Genomic DNA, 21214 nt, shown 5'->3' with positions numbered 1-21214 from the left:
TATAATGCTGGTCACTGTGACAGCAAAGGATGTGGGACTATGGCAAAGGCTCTTAAGCCCCATAGCAGGGAACAGGATATGTTCGACTTAACAAGCAAGGAATGTGTGACTAACAAGTAGTTTAATGCCAGGTCACCAGAGTTGTAAGACAAATTGATGAATCAGTCTTATGGGAGGTCTTTTAGGAAGATATCAAAGGGAATGAATATTCAGATCATATGAATTCTCTAAAACACAAGATGACAAGTGACTGAAACTCAAAAAACCTCAAGGTCTCCTTAATTCTTTCTTTGTAAAAACCTCATTGAATAACTTGGAAAAAGGCATTCTGATGCAGACGCCTCAATGAAAAAGCACATGACATTTACACTCAGAAAATGCCAAGCTATATACCTAGTCCCCAGACAATAATTCCACTGGCTCGAGTATTTTCAGAACATGTGCAAAGTGCCCAACTGTGCAGACATGACTGCTGACAGAAGCTAGAGGCATTTGATCCAACCTCACTGACGACTTCCCTCCTATCTAAACTATACATACTTTATTACAGAACCAGCATCATTCTGTTGTGCTTCTTTGATTGCACATCAATTTTCCATCACTTGGTTCCAAGCAACCTCAGTTCAGGTATATTTTTTTGTATTCCCAGCTATGATCCCACTACCTACGATGGCAGAGTGGGTATGTGGACATTTCTGGAACTCTGCATTTAGCACCCTACTTCTGTGCTCCTCTTCTCACCCCACTTCATCATAAATTCTTGAAGGAGCTACCACATCTTTACATGATCATGCCTTTCTGGTCACAGCTGACTGATCAAGGATGGGAATCTGATACAAGCTATGTCAAGGTGTCTCTTTTCCAAACTTATGGACTAGGAACCCTTCGCCACATGGGCCAAAAGAATAAAGTGGCTGGTCTATAATAAAGTGATAATAGTGAATTAGATGTGCACAGAAAAGAAAAACAGAAGCTGCGGGCATTCAAATTATTGGTTTCAGTCGTTCCCAAAGACCATTTCTTCCTAAGCCCATTCAAGAGACAGCCATTCAGACAGGTGTCCCTTCCAATAAGTTTCCCAAATTTCAGATGGGAATCTGTCAACTGCAACCCACAGAATTAACTAATACAGAGTGAGAGAATGAGTAAGTGAGTGAGTGAGTGAGTGCAGGAGCAATCGTTTCCCCCAGGGTAAATGATGTCATTTTGTACAGAAAGCTTTGCTCCCATACTTTACTGGCAGAAATGCTACCCCAGAGTAAAGACAGATGTGTAATTAGGATGTAAGATGAGATTTAGAAATGAAAACACAACCAAGAGGTAGGTGAAGAGTTTATGTAACCTGGAAATTACTCAGAGTCTTATCTCTTACACTTAGGCTAACTCAAATATCTATGCTACCCTTCAAACCAAACCGACTTGCTGAATGTTGAGAAATCTGAATGTCATTTTTCTTTCTTACTGGCTCTGATAATTCTGAGGATAAAACATCATGCATTTTAAAATCTCTCATATCTATTTCATATGCATTGTAATAGCCAGACACTTAAAAAGTCCAGTAAGACAGACTAGGTTAATAAAATAATGCTTGGAATGAAAATACGGCACTTTCAGTAAAGGAAACCAAGAGCCAGGCACTGCTATGAGCCAGGCACTGTGCCTGAGGTGTCACAAACATTACCTCATTTATGGTTGATGAAGCAGGCTCAGGGAGGTGAAATAACTTGCTGAGTGTGAGGCAGGGAGTACAGGAGAGCTGGGATTTGAACTCGAGCTGCTGACTCTAAAACTCCTATCAAAGTTGAGGTGTGAATCTTGCTGTATCAAAACCATCTCTGTTATGTCTCAGTTTTCCCAAGTACAGAAAGGCATGGGAAAGGAGACACAATGGAGAAGGTGAGGACTAAAATCATAATTCACACGACTGAATTACTGGGAAAAAAAAATATATGACTCTAAATTACTACCCAAAAATCAAATTAATTTTTTGGGTACAGTTGACTATTTTTCTAACTGAAATTGACTTTTGAAGGTTAGACCTCGCCTCAAGACTGTATGTGTGTTAGATACCATTAGAGAAATCAAATCTAGAGAGTCAAGAGAATACTGGCTTATTACTAAGTTTTTATAGACTGGATCATTTTTTTTCTCTGAGGTTCAGGCACATTTCTCCAAAACAAAACCCCTCCCAGGCACATTTCTGCCAGAATTTTTTTCCTCATTCCAATTCTAGCATCTAGTTATTATACTCAGAATGTAGGAAACAGTAACCAGGGTGCCACTAAATTACTTGTTCCAAAATTCCCAATGGAAAGTCTACTAAGATACTGCCCTTCCCTCATGTCACCGCCCTCTTGGCAGAGGAGGAAACCAATGCAGAAGCCTAAAAATAAGAAACATGAGGCTCAGAAAGGTTAAGTAACCACCAACCCCACCACCCCCGCCCAGAGTCACAAACTAGTAAGTGTGAGCACTGTCATTCAAACCCAGATCAGTTTGACTCTAAAGCGACTGTTCTTTCTACTGCAGCGCAGAAGACGATCCAGCTCTGGGTTTGAGCAACAAGACCTACAGACTAAGCCCCTGATCCTAGGGTCTTGGAGCACCACACTGAGAAGGCATGGAAGAGTGAGACAACGAAAGAAGACCCTTGGTAGACATGACTAAAGACAAAAAGTCACTAAATATTGAAACAGGAAAAGTTCTGGGGTGATTTTTTAGAGGGGCCGGTTGCACTGTCTGAGGTCCTTTGGCTTTTCCCATTACTCCATGGCAAGAAAGCACTGGCCTGGGCTGGAGGAAGAAGGCTCACTCAGCTTAGTTGGGTTAGGTCTTCATGGTATCAGAATGACTGGAGAGTATTCCTGGGTGGGGTTTAAAATGAGAAAAGACTGGAGATCATTTGAGGCTTTGGATTCTGACATGAACCATGAATTTGCTACAATAAGCAAAAGGGAGTTATAGGTTAAAAGGTGGGGAGGACAGGATCAAAATTGCCTGTGAACCTGAGTCTGACATAGAACATTAGTGACAAGAGAAGGAGAGAGCATGAAGTTGGGAGCTACTTAGCACACAGCAGCGTCTGGGGAAAAGGGAGAGCTATGTTTCTTCCATGCCCTACCCACTTACTTATTTGTCTTCAATCCAAACAAGTCTCAGTGTGTATCATCATCTGTGTCAGCACACAACTTTGGCTGGTGAACTCCCAAAATATGCTGCACAAAGCTCAGTGAGGTCAGTTTTTGAGGACATCACTTATCCTTCTTAGTAACTGCACTTGCCAGATATTGTAGGCTACTGGCATTTGACAGTGCACCTAAGTCAGCAAGCTATTAGGCCCTTCTCATCTCCTTTTAGAAAAGAAATAACCTGTTTTTAGAAACTACTTTCTCTAGTGCCACTCTGAGTCTGGACTAACATGGTATGAAATGATATAGTACCAAGTCCTTGGCTGACACCTTGAACACTTACAGCCACCTGCATATACTGATAATTCTCTGGGTGATAGTTTTTGCCTCATAAATATATCTCAAATCTCTACCTTTCCTTTATATATTTTACTCCAACCACAATGGCTTACTGTTGGTTCCTTAAATATCAAGTTCCTTCCTACCACAGAGCCTCTGCATTCCTATTTTTTCCACCTCGAATATTCTTCCCCCTCTTGTTTATATGGCCAGTTACAGCTCCTACCTTATAAGTTAAGTAGATCTCCCAATTTACATTTCCCCGTTTTTCTCCATCATTGCATCTACTCTACTCAGTGCATCTTGCCATTTATCAAGACATTTACTTTCATACATATTCACTGTTTACAGACTCATCCCTGTTAAGACTATAAGCTCTATGAGAGCAGGGACTTGCTGGCCATTCACCTAGGTTTATAAGACAGGCGCTGTACCAAACGCTTGGTGGCTTTATATTCATTCTTTTTTTTGTGTGTGTGTGTGTTTTTGTCTTTTGTTGTTGTTGTTGCTATTTCTTGGGCTGCTCCCGTGGCATATGGAGGTTCCCAGGCCAGGGGTTGAATCGGAGCTGTAGCCACCGGCCTACGCCAGAGCCACAGCAGCACGGGATCCGAGCCGCGTCTGCAACCTACACCACAGCTTACGGCAACGCCGGATCGTTAACCCACTGAGCAAGGGCAGGGACCGAACCCGCAACCTCATGGTTCCTAGTCGGATTCGTTAACCACTGCGCCACGACGGGAACTCCTATATTCATTCTAATGTGCTCATTTTACAGATGACACTGGGGCCAGAGAGATACAGTGACTTGTCTTGTTTGCACAGCTAGTTGGAAGAAGAATCAGAAATAGACAAAATGAAAAATGGAAATCCAGTGCTGAAAAGGACATTGGGGTATGGGAGCACAACATTTTATATCAGTCTTCAAAATGACGGGATTGAGAAACTTAGGGGAAGTGCAAGATGCCTAAATCATGCTAGGCGTTAACTAGCATTGCTTCCATGTTAATGTAAGACAATACCACTAACCCACCATTAGAAAAATTAAGGATGCTATGCTGGTTTTGTAGGAGTAGTATCGCTTTCACGATGATCTTTTCTTATTGTACCACCCTATGGTCTTAAAATCAAAGGACGAGGGAGTAAGACTATAGGCACAGCCTGTGGCAGTAAATATAACAGAGTGAATGTCTGAGGGCTGAACTGACATGGAAACCATGACCTGGGCCTCATTAGCATCAAGGTCCAGCCATGTGAGCTGTGGACCACTAAACAGACACCATTTTATGAGCGGCACCACACCAGGAAACAAACAGCTCGTTATGGTTTTCTTAAGATACCACAAACAAACCATCAATCTGACTCTGGAGTTACAAGTGACTGGGAAACAAGAGGAGGAAGGGGAAAAGGGGAAAGAAAAGAAATGATCACTGAGCCTTAGCACTTTGGGAAGAAGCCCTCACCCCTCCCAGTCGTCTTTCAACTGTGAAGTGTGTGGGAAAACTTTTATCACATCAATGGCCCTGTTAAGGGTCAACTCTCATTGCAACAACAATCACCACACGAGGAACATATAAAAAATGAGCTTGACTGGCCCTTGCCCTGACCCTGCTACCTCCTCTTTTATGGTTAAATCAAGAGAATTCCATCTCCAATATACCCTTCCAGCCGGCAGTCATCCAGGCCCCTGGGTTGCGCAGGTTCAGCTTTTCATATTGTAGCAGTGCATTCTTACACCCTCCTTCCCAAAACCTTCTCCTCAACACACAGGAGATTTTTCTATTCTGCTCATGAAGCGAAAGGGTAGAGGACAAGCCTGACTGTTCTACAACCTTCTGGAATTAAAGCTGGTTAAAACGTTTGTACAAACCCTGGCATCTACAGGGTCTGCCTAATGAGAGATTGTGTGTGTACACTAATGCACAAGTACACACATGTGTATACAATGCCTGGGGGTTACAAGTGGCTAAGGGGATCATGTAGGTTTGGGGAATATACATACAAGAATATCAATGAATGTTTCCAATAATTCCAGACACGATCATCTTTCTCAGGACTCCTCAAAAGCCTAGTTTCCCTCCATCCTGATAAATATATCTTCTAAAGAGCCACCAGCATGATCTCAATATATACAATGCATTGTGCTATTTGCTATTCAAGGCCTTTGAAGACCTCTATACACTTAGGATAAAATTCTAAATCCTATCCACATTTTCTGCCTACCTCTCCAGTCTCTTCCCTTGAAATACCACTAGTTCCAGGCACTCTGGCTTTTTATTTTTATCACTTCTCAACATAATCATAATCATTCTCCCCTCTGGGTCTTTGTACAAACTGTTCCCTGTGCCTACAGCACTCTTTGCACTCTTTCTCCACGCCCGCAGCATGTGTCAGTTCCCCAGACAGGGATCGAACCCATGCCACCACAGTGACCTGAGCTGCTACAGGGACAACGCTGGATCCTTAACCTGCTGCACCATAAGGGAACTCCTGGAGCACTCTTAGGCTCACCTTTACCTTAATAATTCATACTCACGGTCTACAGCTGAAATATCACCTCTCAAAGAGATATTACTTGCCTACCCTAAACTCAACTAGTTCTGCCTATTAATACGGTCTCCTAAAACCTCTCCTTTTCCTACTGGGCATTTCAAAATCTTACAGATAATTATATGATTGAAATATATGATGTTATGTCTATGTTCCCCACTAGACTGTAAGTTCCATGGAGAAACAGGTGGGAGCTGTTTACCTCATCAGTGAATCTCAGCACTTAGCACAGAAACCAGCTAAAGATATTTGAGAAGTCATCATAAATATTTGTCAAACAAATTTTATCTGCTCTTGTCTTCTCTTACTTAAGTCTCTCTAACCTCAAAATAATCATCATTTTTCAACTAATTTCCCTCACACCTCTGGGATGTCTCTCTACTCATACTCGCAAAGTTTCCATCATTCCCTTACCTACATTTTCCCCTCAATTTACATACCTCACATTCCACCCTCTTCCTTAGTTGCTGAACTCCATCTCATTTATACCACACCAAATCCATCCTGTCTTTGACCCTAATCCTTCAACTATGTCTCAAGGGTGACTCTACATTGTAGGGCTACCTTCCTTCCTAAACTGAAACCCAAGATTTCCCTAAAGACTATATCCCAGTCAGAAGTCAGCCCTCCTCAGGAGAGATCCTTCTCTTCTAGTCACCTCTGCATGAAGGTAAATAAGCAAAGAATCATTCTTTTTCTCTATTTTCTAATGCTGCTATTGACCTTAAATAGTAAATACACACACACACACACACACGCATATATATATATATATATATATATATATATTTTTTTTTTTTTTTTTTTTTTTTTTGGCTGCCCCTGAAGTATGTGGAACTTCCTGGGCCAGAGATTGAACACAGCAGTGACAACACTGGATCCTTAACCCACTGTGCCATCATGGAACTCCTAAAAAATCTATTTATTAAGCTATTTATAGGTACCAGACACTGTGATGAGTGACAATGATTGTCAGATACAAGCCTTTCATACAAAATTAGTCCAACTTGACAGATATAGTCCAGACCTGGTCCACAGTGAAGAAAGATACTAAAGTATCTCAGGGAAGTAAGAAGAGACCCTGATGGAACCCAGTAACAGCTCTGAATTTGAAGGCATGAGGTTGGACCATGAAAAACTGGAAAATTTAATGCTTCATTCGCTCATTCATTCCACAAGTACATACACACTATGTGCCAGGCCCTGACCTATACACTGAGATTATAATGGTAAACAAAGTTGTAGATTCTACCCTGCGGAGCATACAGAAAATAAGGGTTTTACAAGCAAGCAAACAATTACAGTAGAGGGTGATAAGGGCTCTAATAGATGCATGTTGCCTTAGGAGCAGAGAGCAGGAGAACAGAGAACTATGTCCTGCAGGTCCAGTTGGGGGATGATATCTGATTTAACTGTTTCTGAAGGTCTTTTATCCATCTGTTCAGTGCTATGTGTTCCAAATCCAGATGACTCCCTAGTGCCAGGGTCAGCATAGATGTATAAGACAGCCAGGAGCTAAGTACAACAGCATATTTCAGGAGGATTCAGAAGTATGCCGTGTGATGCCACCTTAAAGTCAGAATAACTGCATTATAGCTGGATAAACTGTGACTAACTATTGAGAAAGAGACTATATGTTATCAGGTTGTGTAAGAATGTGTACGTGTGTGAGAGCATGTGTAAAAGGGGAGTGGCACGGGGAGTACTTCAGGCAGAAGGGAGTGTATGTGTACCAGTTTGCACAGGAGGCAAAACACGGTTTATTTGAAGCAATGGAAAAAACAAAAAACAAAAAACCACTATGGTTCAATTGCAAGGCATGCATCAGTGCAGATATGACTGGAGAGGGAGTTATACATAGATCCCTTGGAACTCTATCCAAAGACAAGGGGGTCCCACTGAATCGTTTTAGGCAAAGAAACAATACAATCTGATTTGCATTTCAGAGAGCCCACCCCACTGCTGTGGGGAGAATGGACTGAACTCCATCCCACCCTTCCAGGTCAACAGCAATGTAAAGCACCAGGGAGTCCCCGGACTCCTGTGGCCACTACAGCAATGAGTCTGCTAAGAAAAGAAAGAAACAGCAAAGAAGTCTGTGGTGCTTCTGGGGCAAATTCCGGATGCAACAGCACCAAAGAGTATCCAGGCTCAGGCAATGGATGAGAGCAAGGGATGTTGTGCCAATGTTGGATGTTCAGAAAGCTAACCCTGGCCCAGAGGCCTCTCCACGCAGAGAAGAAAATGCTGCCCAGCTTCTGTCTCTCTGCCAGGAGGCCCACACCCCGGCTCTCTTTCCACCTCTTTGGGCTGCTAGGCTGTTAAACAGTTTACATAAAGAGACCTTCACTGTAACTGAGAGAAAAAATTAACAATAGCAGGGTTTCCAAAGAAAATCAACTAATTCAGCTTATGGACAAACAGTTACTCTGAGTAATGAGTAAAATAAATAAAGAAAAGATAACTTGATATCTCAAACATTTTGCAAAATAAAAGACATATATGTACCACTCAAGAAGTAAATGAAGAGCATACCTGTGAAAAATGTGTACTTCCATAAACTAATACCTGTTAGGAAAAAAATAGTTCTGTATTCTCAAGAAATTTAGATAGATGTAGTCCTAAAATGAAAAGAAAAAATAATATAGGCCATCATACTCTGACAAAATGGAGGCAGGCTGAGAGAAAAGCAGAAATAAAGAGGATCTGGATGCAATGAATAAATATTATAAGAATATAACAATGCAGTTCAAATACAAATCAGAATTGGAAACTATAGAGAACAGAACTTACAATGAAGAAAAATAAATCAGTTATGAAGGAAAAGCTTGGGAAGCTCTGATGAAATGCAAAGGAAATAAAAAGAAATGCAAAGGAAAAACAAGCAGATTAAAACATCAAGTAAGAAGACAAACTATGGGGAAGAACGAAGACCTAATGGAAAGACAATAGGTATTCCTAAAGACACAAAAACAAATGAAAAACACAATCTTTGCCAAGGTTAGAATAGACCTAAGTCTGCAGATCCAAAAGGTGTAAAAAGGATTAGGAAAAAGAATAGTAAGAAATATACCTGTATGAATACTGGTTAAAAGATCTGATTTTAAAGACAGGAGAGAGAGAAAAGAGGGGAAGAAAGGAGAGATAGAGCCAGAGAGGGGGAGAGAATGAACTCAGCTGGCACTGGACTTCCCTATACTACTCTACTCACTTTAAGATGCAAAGAAACAATCTCTAGAATTTTCCTCAGAATCCAGTTTATGATCCAAGAATTTAATATTTATACAAGATGTCATTTGTGTATGAAAGCAATGAAATTAGAGATATTTTTCAAATATACAAAAGCTCTGAGGATATGCTAACATATAAATTTTCTGGGGGAAAAAATGTTCAAAGATGTACTCATTTGACTGAAAAAAGTAAATAAAAAAGAACTCAGGAATGAGAAATTTGTGATATAAATGTACTGGTAGTTAACACAGAACAAGTTACACATGGAACTAATTTTAAAGTGTCATAAATTGGATTATAAAACAATATAAATATCAATAATTCTTATAGAACATGCATAAGACTTTAAAAATTCAGTAATAATGATACTATGACTTTTAAAATCCAAGATTATATTTTTAAAAATCTGGAAAGTGAAGAAAAGATATAAGAGAAGTGAAAGTATGCTTATTCGCCTCTTACAGAAAAAGCAATTACTTCACAGTTTCATTTTTGACAGAAAAAAGGAGAGAGATGGATTCAAATACAAATTATTCTAAATGTGTATACCTTTTAAAATTAAAAAAAGAACACTAAATACTACATGTAATTTAAATCACTTCACCTCATGGCCAATTTCTTCTTCCTTGGATGACTTAAGTACATGGCTTATGTTTACATTTTCTCCTCTCCCATCTCCCATGAAATCAACATCTGGGTTGAGGACCAATAAGGTCATCTAAGTCAAGAGTTCTTTTCTTAACTCAATAGACCTCCACATGCACTCCACATCAAAAACAGATTCGTATTCTGGACCTTATTATAAGACACCTGATGTTCCAGCTCCAAGGTTTCAAACTTGGTACTTCCACTCTCTTATTATAACTTCCAATCTCCCTTCTTTCCCATTCCCAACAACCATTTCACTTAATTTTTCTCCACCAAAACCTGTAAGAGCAAACCACTCCTAAATAACACAATTCATTAACCAACTCTTTTCCAGCTGCCTCATCTCCTAGTCTAGCCAAGGTTCTACAGTCGGTCACATGAATGAAGCCTCTGTCCTCTACAGCTATGGTCTTAGATCTTTCTCTCACTCCCTTTTTTAACCAGACGAAACCTTGAACAAATAATCTATACCTACTCCCTTTACTCCTTCCTCAATGTCCACTTTTCCTTTTAACACCTTCCAATCTGTATTTCTTCTGTCTCCTTTTTTTGAAACTACGTTTTAGAAGATTTCTAATGAACTCAAAAGTTCTAACTCTTTACAATTGTCATTTGTATTTGAGTCTCCTGGTTGTCATTCATTCAATAACCATCATTTGTTAAAATTGGTCCTGGGAATGCCAAAGTAAGTAAGACCAGTTCCCAATTCTCCAGAAGCTGAAAGTGTATTAGGTGAGGTAAGCGTGTAAATGAATAAGAGCAGTAAAATATCACATGTGCTACAACAGAGGCAAGGAGAGTTGAGTCAAGGATGCAGTCTTAAAATACACCCCTTGACACAGTGATGCTATAATGGCAGAGCCTCTTCCAACCTCTCATACATCCCCTTCCCTCACCTTTCTTCACTGGATCCTTTTTATCATCTATTTTCCTAAGTGTAGACATATCTAACAATTCAGACCCAAATGCTCAAAAACAAGACTCAAAATTATAGTCTTTAGCCCCTTCCTCCATTTGACCCCCTGGGTCTTGCTGCTCAATATTTTCACTTGGAAAACTTATCTCAAATTCACCACAGTTCTAGCCTATTTCTTTATCTCTGTCAACAGTCCTCACATGCTTCTATTACTCAGATTTAAAACAGAAGTTAACACTTCTCAATCTACACCCTCACCTGACCACATTCATAGATGATCCCCAATTCCTATCCATGCTTCTTTCAAACTCACAATCAATCCTGCTTTTTAACTCCTACTGTGATTATGCATAGACTTTCTTATTTCTTCCTAGTGAATCTGACCATTCTTTAAAGCCAGGAATTGATATATTTCTTCACTGTATCCCTTGTAGCATCCAGCATAGTATTTTGGATATAAATGTTAATTACACAACGAGTATCTGTTATCAAAGCTACCTTACACCCATTCTATGAAGGCTTGAAAAGTCATGATGTGAAACTGGATCTTTCCTGGGTTGTAGCAAAAACCAGACATTAAGTCATGGGTCACGAGGGCATAAAAGATCCCTGAGTCTCACCTCCTGCACTCTGTATTGGACCATACTAACCACTCACCCCTGATTCCACCAACAGGACCATCATCATCTCTGAGATCTCTGGAATGAGGGTCCTTCAGGTTAGCACTCTGGAAGTCTGCCCAACTGACAGTAAGCTAAAATTAGGTGGGGAAACAGAATTCAAAAAAAAAAAAAAAAAAAAAAAAAACTAAAAACAAAACAAACAAACAGAAAAAAAACAGGCTTAATTTTCAAGTCTTCACAGTCAAATTCACAGCAGAGAAACTGAAATGGAAGATGTATTTTCCCATTCCCCCACGCAGAATACAAATGAAAAAAACCTGCCACCCCAGATGACTTAGTTTCCAATCTCAACCAAAAAGCCCTATTCCTATAGTATTTTTTTTAAAAAAGAAATGTGGTTATGAGAAAAGCCTAATCCTAGAGAATAGCTTGCACCAACTAGAAGCAAGACTAAAATAGGAGCATTGAGCTCAAAAACAAAATACCACCATAAAAAGATTCAGTTTCCAGACACCACCTCTGGCAGTATATGCTTGCTGATTCATGCCAAAAATTTTTACTGAAGTTGGAGCAATTGACAGCAAAGGGAATCTTAACCAACTCTTTAGGCTCATCTTGCTAAAAAGGAGAGCTGAAAGCAAATGTGGTCGGTTTTATTTGACTCACGTCCACCTAACCTCCATTGTTCACTTCTGCTTAGTGTCCCAAAACACTATTCCAAGCCCAAGTTGAAATTACATTTCTGGGTTAATAACAAGCACAGGAAAATAAATCACATCTGCCCTAGGAGTGAACTCAAAACCAAAAGCTGCCAGAGTGGAATTTGTGAGTTGAGTTTAGAGTCAACTTTAATTCTGAAGGACATGAACCTCCAAAAGAAAAATTCAAATAATAACCTATGTAGACAAAACATTAATCTACACTGCTTCAATTAATTTGGGGGCCTTTTATAACTTTTTTTTCCTTAAGTGGATATCTGCCAGAGCAGAACTTCTCCCATAAGATGGCTTGGAGCCAAATACAGTAATAATAAAGACATATGTGCTCAGGTTTCCTCAAATTCTTAGGTATACTTCCACTCCCCAAAGGAACTTCCAACTACTGGCTTATCCCTATAACAAGATTCCTGCAAAAAAAGAAAACCATTTGCCCAACCCCCAACACCAATTTCTTTCTTCCACCTGGATTTTGGTTTGTCTGGAAGAGTGGTAGCCTTTGAAGGCACAAATTAGTACTATTCTAGACAACATGTCAGGTAGAAAGGCTCTACACTGGGCTAGGCCACAGTTCTGTCCACACTTCATATGGAAACTACACCAGAATAGGCCGACATGTTTTTCTCTAGTGAGGCCAACAGGGCCCCTCGAGGACAGCTACATGTCCATCCATCTAGGATCAGTGAGGATGCTTCTACATAGTACATCTTTGCATCTAAAGAAGTATTACCCAATAGCACTATCATGAGAGACAGAGATGTCATTTTAAATCTTCTGGAAGCACATTTTTTTTAGCACTTAAAAAAAAAAAAAACTGGTGAAATAAACTTTAATATTATATTTTACTTAGTGTATTCAAAACATTACTTTAGCATCTAATCATAATTTAAAACATTATTACTGAGAAATTATACTTTTTATTCATACTGAGTCTTCAAAACAGACCAGTCATATTTCAGATGCTCAACGGCAAGATGTGGTGAGTGGCTACCATGTAAGCATGGACCTAAAGTGTTTTACATGTTATCTGTTTGCTAAATAAATGAAAATCTCAAAAAAGCTTTTTACTACACCATTTATTCTCCCAATACCCCAACAAGTAGCTAAGAGGTATCAGTTCCATGAATAGCAAATAAACCTTTCCAAAAAAAGGGAAGCTGACTCATTTATCCCAAATTAATCATGAATAAACTTGGAAAAAAGTTTCTGGTCATCCTGAAGTCCAGAGCTTACCACAAAAGATCAGGACTTTTATGTCGATGTACTTATAAAACAACATAGTTCCTGTCAGGCTGTTCCTGTTAAAAATGTAGCCAATTCCCAAATCTCTGTTTATTTTACACTGATACCTAGGGGTTTTTTTTTACCTATATCATCCCATTCATTTTTCTTTCTTTCTTTTTTTTTTTTTAAGCTAGCTGGCAACTTTATTTCCTCTCCTAGTAGCCTACTCTAACTCTTCCTTCTCTATTTTGTCAAAATTCAGACCAAATAGTTCATGCTTCAACTCTGCAGCTGAACATGGTAAAGGGAATTCTGCAGCTGCAATAAGGCTCTCAGGTATAGTGAAAAAAAAATCATCAGACTGAATATAAAACATTCACTTCATATTAACTTCTAATCTCAAAGTGGCCAAGAAAACACATACACAGAATGACGCACCACATCCTAGAAAATAAAACTATAAATGAACCTTCAATCTACTAAAATGACTCAAAGATCTTAATACATATTTTAAAAATATAAAAACCCATTGAGTCAATTTATATTAAATAAAAAAGATCACAGATTCACACAGACTTGGAGTTCAACAAGCCTAGATTCAAACCCTAACCCAACCATTATGTGCCTTGAGTAAATTGTTTAACTCTTCTGAATATCCATTATTATCTGTAAAAAGAATATTTAAAAAGCTCTATCCCTCATACAGTTACTGCAAAGATTACACAAAATAAAACACTGCTGTAAGTAGCACATCATTTGGCAGCTAATAAACATCAGTTAACTCTCAGCCCCCTGCCTCATTCATCTCTAATTTGTGTTAAGTCAGGAAATACTAATTGAATTTATTTATAGCTCTAATATCAAGAGATAGGAACCCTACAACTCCGAATTTTCTTTCTATTCTCAGAATGAGGTAGGGGCTGGGATAATGAACAGCTCACCAACATGGCACTAACAACAAAGGTCTGTTAAGGAGCTTAGTAACTCATGTTATCAACAGTGCAACAACCCCATTCCCTCACCTCAAGGATATAAAAATGCCAACATTAATGTGGGGAGTGTTGTCACAGAGGAACATTTGGGAGAGTAGGGAGCCCAGAGGCTAACATGTAGCCCAGCCTGGAGTGAGGTGTCCTGAAGGAGGTTACCACTTGATCTGAGCCAGGCAGGCTAAAATGGTGAGGTCTACAGGAAGAGGAGTGGAGAAGGGAAATCTAGAGGAAAGAAATAGTGTGAAAAGACACAGAAGAACCTGAAGCAGTTCTCATTGCTGGAAAATGAAGCACTGCTAGATACTCCAGAAGACGAAAAAAGCAGGCAGGGCTGAGGCCAGAGAGGACTTCCTACAACAAAGGAAGTACTTTTGACTTTATCCTGCTGGTGACCAGGATAGCCAAAAAGAAGGCTGTTGTGAGAAATCTAAGAATTGGCATGAGTGAAAAAGAGGAAGGAAACCGGTGGTGAGAAACTGAAGGCTAAGGGGTACTTGAAATGACAGCAGACCAAAAGAAATAAATACTGCCACACTGAATTTATCTACCATTTCTGCCATCCCTTACAGGAAAAATAAAAAACACATGGAGAAACACATCTTATTAGACTTTCACAGAAAAAAGCTATTTATTAAACATCCTAGGGTAAGAAATTTTGGTAAAATATCATTTGACTGGGAAACTTTCCCTCAATATTGGGCCCCCCTAATTAATACCAAAGCAGGAAACTAACCGGGTATGGTATCAAAGAGAAATCAGCAATGAAATCACAATTATTTAATCTTTGTTGGCATCAGAAGACATGGTACCACATAGAGCCACTCCCTCCCACAGGGAAAGGGAGAGATTTGAATGGGGTCAAGTTCCTAACAAGTACCTCATCCTGCCCAATACCACTGTGAGGACCATCGAAAAAGGAAAAATTTAAATCTTTCCAGTTACTATCCATCACATAATTAACTTTTCAGTAATTTTTTTTGCTGTTGTTGTTGCATATGCAGCACATGGACATTCCCAGGCCTAGGACTGAATCTGAGCTGCAGCTGCGATCTACGCCACAGCTGCAGCAATGCCAGATGCTTAATCTACTGCACCAGGCTGGGGATCGAACCCATGTCTCAACATAGACCTGAACTGCTGCAGAGACAACACCAGATCCTCAACCTGCTGCACCGCAGTGGGAACTCCTCAGTCATCTTTTTAAGCTGAAAAAAAAAAAAAAAAAAAAGCCTATGAAAAACCACCAGAGAAATGGCAAAAGCTAAAGAGTAGAGAGGATCTGACAGAAAGAGCAGAGGATTGGGAGTGAAGTCCTAGGATCAAGACATCGAGAAGAAATTCTAGGGGAAGTCCAATTTTAGGGAAATCTGGTGGGAAAGGATTTTTAAAAAAGACAGTTTGGGGATTAAAAGCAGAAATGTGTGCCCTTCCAGGAAATCATGTTATTGAAGTTTTAAACCCTTTTAATCTTTTTCTATTCATAGTCTACAGCTCTAAAGAGTACTCTAAATGATCAGTTGCTACAGATGAGGGATGGCAGTTCAGAGCCTCTAAGGAATACCAGGTAGTAACAACAGCAATCCAATATCAAGACTTCTTTCCTGGGCACAATCCTTTCATTGATGTTGTAGTTTTTATCTTGTAACATTAACTTATCCTTGGGTTTCTACATTAAATCAATCAATTTCTCTCAAAAAGGCTCAGTTCTTAATCACTTAATCAGTTCTTTAATCAGTTCTTACTTGTCTCCACTTTCTGTTAGATAAATAGATATAAACAGAAATTGGAACCAAATGTTTACATAAACTCAATTTCAAAAATAAGAGGAAAATCTGCCTAAGACATTAAAAACTTCCAATATAAATTGGAAAGTTATACTTCCAGTTATAAATTTAAGACTAGTTTTCTAACATCAGAAAAATCTATGTGCAAAAAAGGGATTAAAAAAGGAAAAAGAGAAATGTAGATAGACGTCATAAAAATAACATCATTAAGAAGACCTGCTCAACCCTTTGCATAACTATAGGACATGGAGTTTCCATCACGGCTCGGTGGTTAACAAATATGACTAGGAACGATGAGGTTGTGGGTTCAATCCCTGTCCTTGCTAAGTGGGTTAAGGATCCGGTGTTGCCGTAAGCTGTGGTGTAGGTCACAGACGTGGCTCAGATCCCAAGTTGCTGTGGCTCTGGCATAGGCTGGAGGCCACAGCTCTGATTAGACCCCTCGCCTGGGAACCTCCTTATGCCACAGGAGCGGCCCTAGAAAAAGGCAAAAAGACCAAAAAAAAAATAATAATAATTATAGAACATGACAGTAAAATGAGATCGGTTTTTGTCCGTACACAAACAATAAGCTCTGAACTCTCACGGTCTGTAAAATTTATTTTCCCTTCCTTTTAGCTGGAAGAAGGGTGGGTAGAAGGGGGAATATTTTAATAACTTTATCACATAATTATGAATATTCTTTGATACTACACCAAAACTTGACAAGTTGTAGTTTCTTTTTCTTTTCCAGCCTTACTGAGCTATATTTAACATACAACATCATATAAGTTTAAGGGGGTATAAGATGATGATATGTGAAATGTAAAATGTGAAATGATTACCACAGTAAGATCAGTTAACATGTCCTTGACCTCACACAGTTACTGTTTTTGTGTGTATGTTGTGAGAACATTTGTATTTTTGCATTTAAGTATGTTCTTTTCCTCAAATACTAATAAGCATCTGCTATGTTCTAGGCATGGCAGATGTTTTTGCCAGATAATAACTTCAAGAGTCTGTCAATAATGCTCTTTTCTCATATCTCCCACCTAGTATTGGGCTGGGTTTACAAAAGCTGCCCAATAATACCTGTGAAAATATTTCTTTCTTCAAGTGAACACGGGTACATATTGGTAGCACTATACCCAATGATGAAGTACGAGATCCTTGTAAAAGGAGTCTACTTCAATAACAACCTGCCTCTGGTGACCAACCTACACCCCATTCTGACTGATGTGTCACACGGGACATACCTGTCCACTGAGGGGGGCAGCGGCAGTTGTAAGTGTTGACCCCATCCACACAAACCCCTCCATTCTGACACTTGTGGTTAGGGCAGTCATCAATATTCCTCTCACAGGTGATGCCTTCGAAACCTAGGACGAGAAGAACAAGAGAAAATGATAAATTATCACACAGATAATGTGATCTGCTCTTCGCCACAGGACGTGGTCGTCAGAACAGACTGACTTCATTATTTCAGTTCAATTGTCAGCAGCTGGTCAACCCAAGACTCACCACAGAAAAAAATCCCCCAACCTTCTGTCTTCTCTTACTTCAAGCACGGACAGTTAAAAATGACTCATTTTGCCAGTGACATGCCTTCATAGTTACCTCACAAGTATTTCAAAGTGTTTTCATGAAATAAAATCCCAGTGAAGATAAATGTCTACACAGGACAGCTATTAAGAGGTTCTTTAAAAAAAGGGAGGAGGGTATTAGATTTTCCCCAGCTCCGTGCTAGATTAATGGGAAGAACAGATGAAAGATTGCCTAATTAAATTTAAATTCCTTTTAATTTTTTTTCCCCTGGAATGACTGCTTGGGAAAATCAGAGGAGAATGGGGGTGGGGGCATAAAAAAAATACTGAACATAAAATCTGAATATATGGGTCAAAGTCACCCTCACTGCTTTTAAGCTATTTAATACATGGTAAATTACAAACTCTGAAAACAGCTTCCTCATCTGTAAAACGAGGCTGATTTCACCTGCCCAGCCTGCTTTTCTAGGTTGTTCTAAGTGCCACATCATGAGTAAAATACAGTATAAATATAAAGAGCTATCTGAACATGGGGTGGCATTATTACTAATTAAACTTGTCAACCCTTCAAATTCTTCATCCTTTTCTCCACTTTTATAGCATTGCTTCCTTCCTCTTGATTTTTTCCTTTTACGAAAATGAAACTAGCACACCAAACTTCACCCTAACTGCCCATACTGCTGTGCTCCTCTATAATTTATATATTGGGCTTTTTTCTTTCTCCTTGCTACAAAATCTCATAGCTATTAAAATAAAAGACTACCAGTTTTAAAACAAGACAGAATGTTCACTGAACATTCTCTTATTTGAAATACAGTATGACTAAATATTTGACCTCTATCAAAATGTTCCCTAAGGTTCCTCTCTCTTACTCAAAACACTTGTGAGTCTTACACTATGCACCAGCACAACTGTGTAAAGGAGAGTCCCTGCTTTCGGGGCATTTACAGTCTGGTGAGACATCAATTACACCTCGCTTTATTCACTCCTTACCACAAGCTACTGTGGCATTCTATATCTTCTCTGTTACACTGAACGTGGCTGGTTTCTCTAACTACAGTAGTAGTTATGTAAATGAGTATGAACCAAGTTACTGAAAAAACTACCCAGAGACCAAAGGAAATCACTTTGTGGAAGATGCGGATAAATGAAAACTTGACTGAAGAGAAATTACATTTCTCCAGGTATTTGGTACTCAGTCCATTCAAGTAGATGAATCATTATGTCAGCTTGAGAAAGACTCTGAAAAATGTTATAGACTCAGACTTTTTAAATTATTCATATTACTCATATATCTGTTTAATCATATGAAAGTCTTCCAAATGGACTAATGAGTCAGAAAGTGTCGAACTGTTTAAGCCCACCCACAATTACGATAAATTGAGGGCAAATCTATAGATAGATGTATAGTCCCTGAACAACTGAGGTCTGTGTTCCTAGTCTAGTGCTCCTCAATGGAAACATTCTTCAGGAAAGTTAGAGAGTGGTTTAGATTATGGGATGATGGGATACATAAGGGGTCCTGCCCAACACTATTAGAATCTGTATGGTCTGGTGGTATCCTAGAATTGATATTGGTCATCCTCCCCCAACCTGATCTCCCTGGTGACAAAGACAAAATGTGGTTGACTAGGGTGTCAAGGAGGTGATGAAAGCTTTGAAGCCAAACTATAAGGAATTGAAATTATGACCCTGTATTTATACTAGCCAGTGCTACAACTAACTGAACTTACTAACCACAGGCAAATTAAGAAAGCAGAAGCATTTCAACATAGCCACAGCGTTTAAGAACTAAAATGTTGTCTTTTTGTGACTATTTTTAAGGTAGGTCTTCTTTGTCACCAGGTAGGTAAATAAGAAGGCAAGGAGGTAAAGAGTTAACTTATGGTTGAAGCATGGCCTCTGAGGCCACTCTGAGTAGATTCAATTCCCATCCTTGCCATGTAGTAGCTGAGTAACTTGGCAAGATACTTGAAACTTTCTTTCCTCTCTGGGGTAACTAACAGGACCTACTTAAAAGGTTGTTTTAAAGATTAAATGAGTTAGATATTAAAAAAACGCTTAATTCATATGGTATTTGTCTCTTTCTGACTTACTTCACTCAGTATGAGAGTCTCTAGTTCCATCCATGTTGCTGCAAATGGCATTATTTTGCTCTTTTTTATAGCTAAGTAGTATCCCATTGTGTGTATATACCACATCTTCCTAATCCAACCATCTGTTGATGGACATATGATATCACTTATAACTGGAATCTAATATACGGCACAAATGAGCCTTTCCACAGAAAAGAAAATCATGGACTTGGCGAACAGACCTGTGGTTGCCATGGGGGAAGGGGAGGGAGTGAGGGAGCTTGGAGCTAGTAGATGCAAACTATTGCCTTTGGAATGGATTAACAATGAGATCCTGCTGTGTAGCACTAGGAACTATGTGTAGTCACTTACGATGGAGCATGATAATGTGTGAAAATAGAATGCGTACATGTATATGTAACTAGTCACCATGCTGTACAGTAGAAAAAAAAACTGTATTGGGGAAATAACATCTAAAAAAAAAAAACAAAAAAAAAACACTTACTTAGAGGAAAACATAGGCCAAACACTCTCTGACAGAAACGACAGCAACATCTCCTCAGATCCACCTCTTAAGAGTAATGACAATAAAAACAAAAATAAACAAATGGGACCTAATCAAACTTAAAAGTTCCTGCACAGCAAAGGAAACCCTAAACAAAATGAAAAGACAACCCACAGAATGGGAGAAAATATTTGCAAATGAATCAACTGACAAGGGATTAACCTCCAAAATTTATAAACACCTTCTGCAGCTGAATACCAAAAAAACAAACAACCCCATCAGAAAATGGGCAGAAGATCTACACAGACAATACTCCAAAGAAGACATACAGATGGCCAAAAAACACATGAAAAGATGTTCAACATCACTCATCCTTACCGAAATGCAAATCAAAACCACTATAAGGTACCACCTTACACCAGCCAGAATAGCCAGCATCAAAAAGTCTACAAACAATAAGTGCTGGAGAGGGTGTGGAGAAAAAGGAACCCTAGAACATTATTGGTGGGATTGTAAGTTGGTGCAACCACTGTGGAAAACAGTATGGACATGCCTCAGAAAACTAAAAATAGAACTACCATTTGATCCAGCAATCCCATTCCTGGGCATCTATCCAGAGAAAACCATGCCTCGAAAAGATATGCGTACTCCAGTGTTCATTGTAGCACTATTTGCAATAGCCAAGACATGGAAACAACCTAAATGTCCATCGACAGAGGAGTGGATCAAGAAGATGTGGTACATATACACAATGGAATATTAGCCATTAAAATGAACAAAATACCAGCATTTTTAGCAACATGGATGGACCTAGACATGATCATGCTAAGTGAAGTCAGCCATACGAGACACCAACATCAAATGCTTTCACTGACATGTGGAATCTGAAAAAAGGACAGACTGAACTTCTTTGCAGAACAGATGCTGACTCACACACTTTGAAAAACTTATGGTCTCCAG

At 39.2% G+C, this 21214-nt stretch overlaps 1 protein-coding gene across 1 annotated transcript in view; it reads right to left on the bottom strand.

Moving 5' to 3' along the window:
• NOTCH2 (notch receptor 2) overlaps positions 1-21214 on the bottom strand; it is a 168168-nt gene that overhangs the window by 63351 nt on the left and 83603 nt on the right. Inside the window, exon 5 of the mRNA XM_021090689.2 lies at positions 17387-17509. Coding sequence (XP_020946348.1) covers positions 17387-17509 — 123 coding nt within the window. The remainder of the gene's footprint in view (positions 1-17386; positions 17510-21214) is intronic.

Source organism: Sus scrofa, chromosome 4, assembly GCF_054392235.1.
Source record: "Sus scrofa isolate SSC_HxYL_T2T_F1_AM1 chromosome 4, Sscrofa_HxYL_maternal_Yorkshire_Landrace_v2.0, whole genome shotgun sequence".
Lineage (NCBI taxonomy): Eukaryota > Metazoa > Chordata > Mammalia > Artiodactyla > Suidae > Sus > Sus scrofa.
The sequence above is the reverse complement of the archived record's forward strand: the minus strand, read 5'-3'. Positions and strand labels throughout refer to the sequence as shown.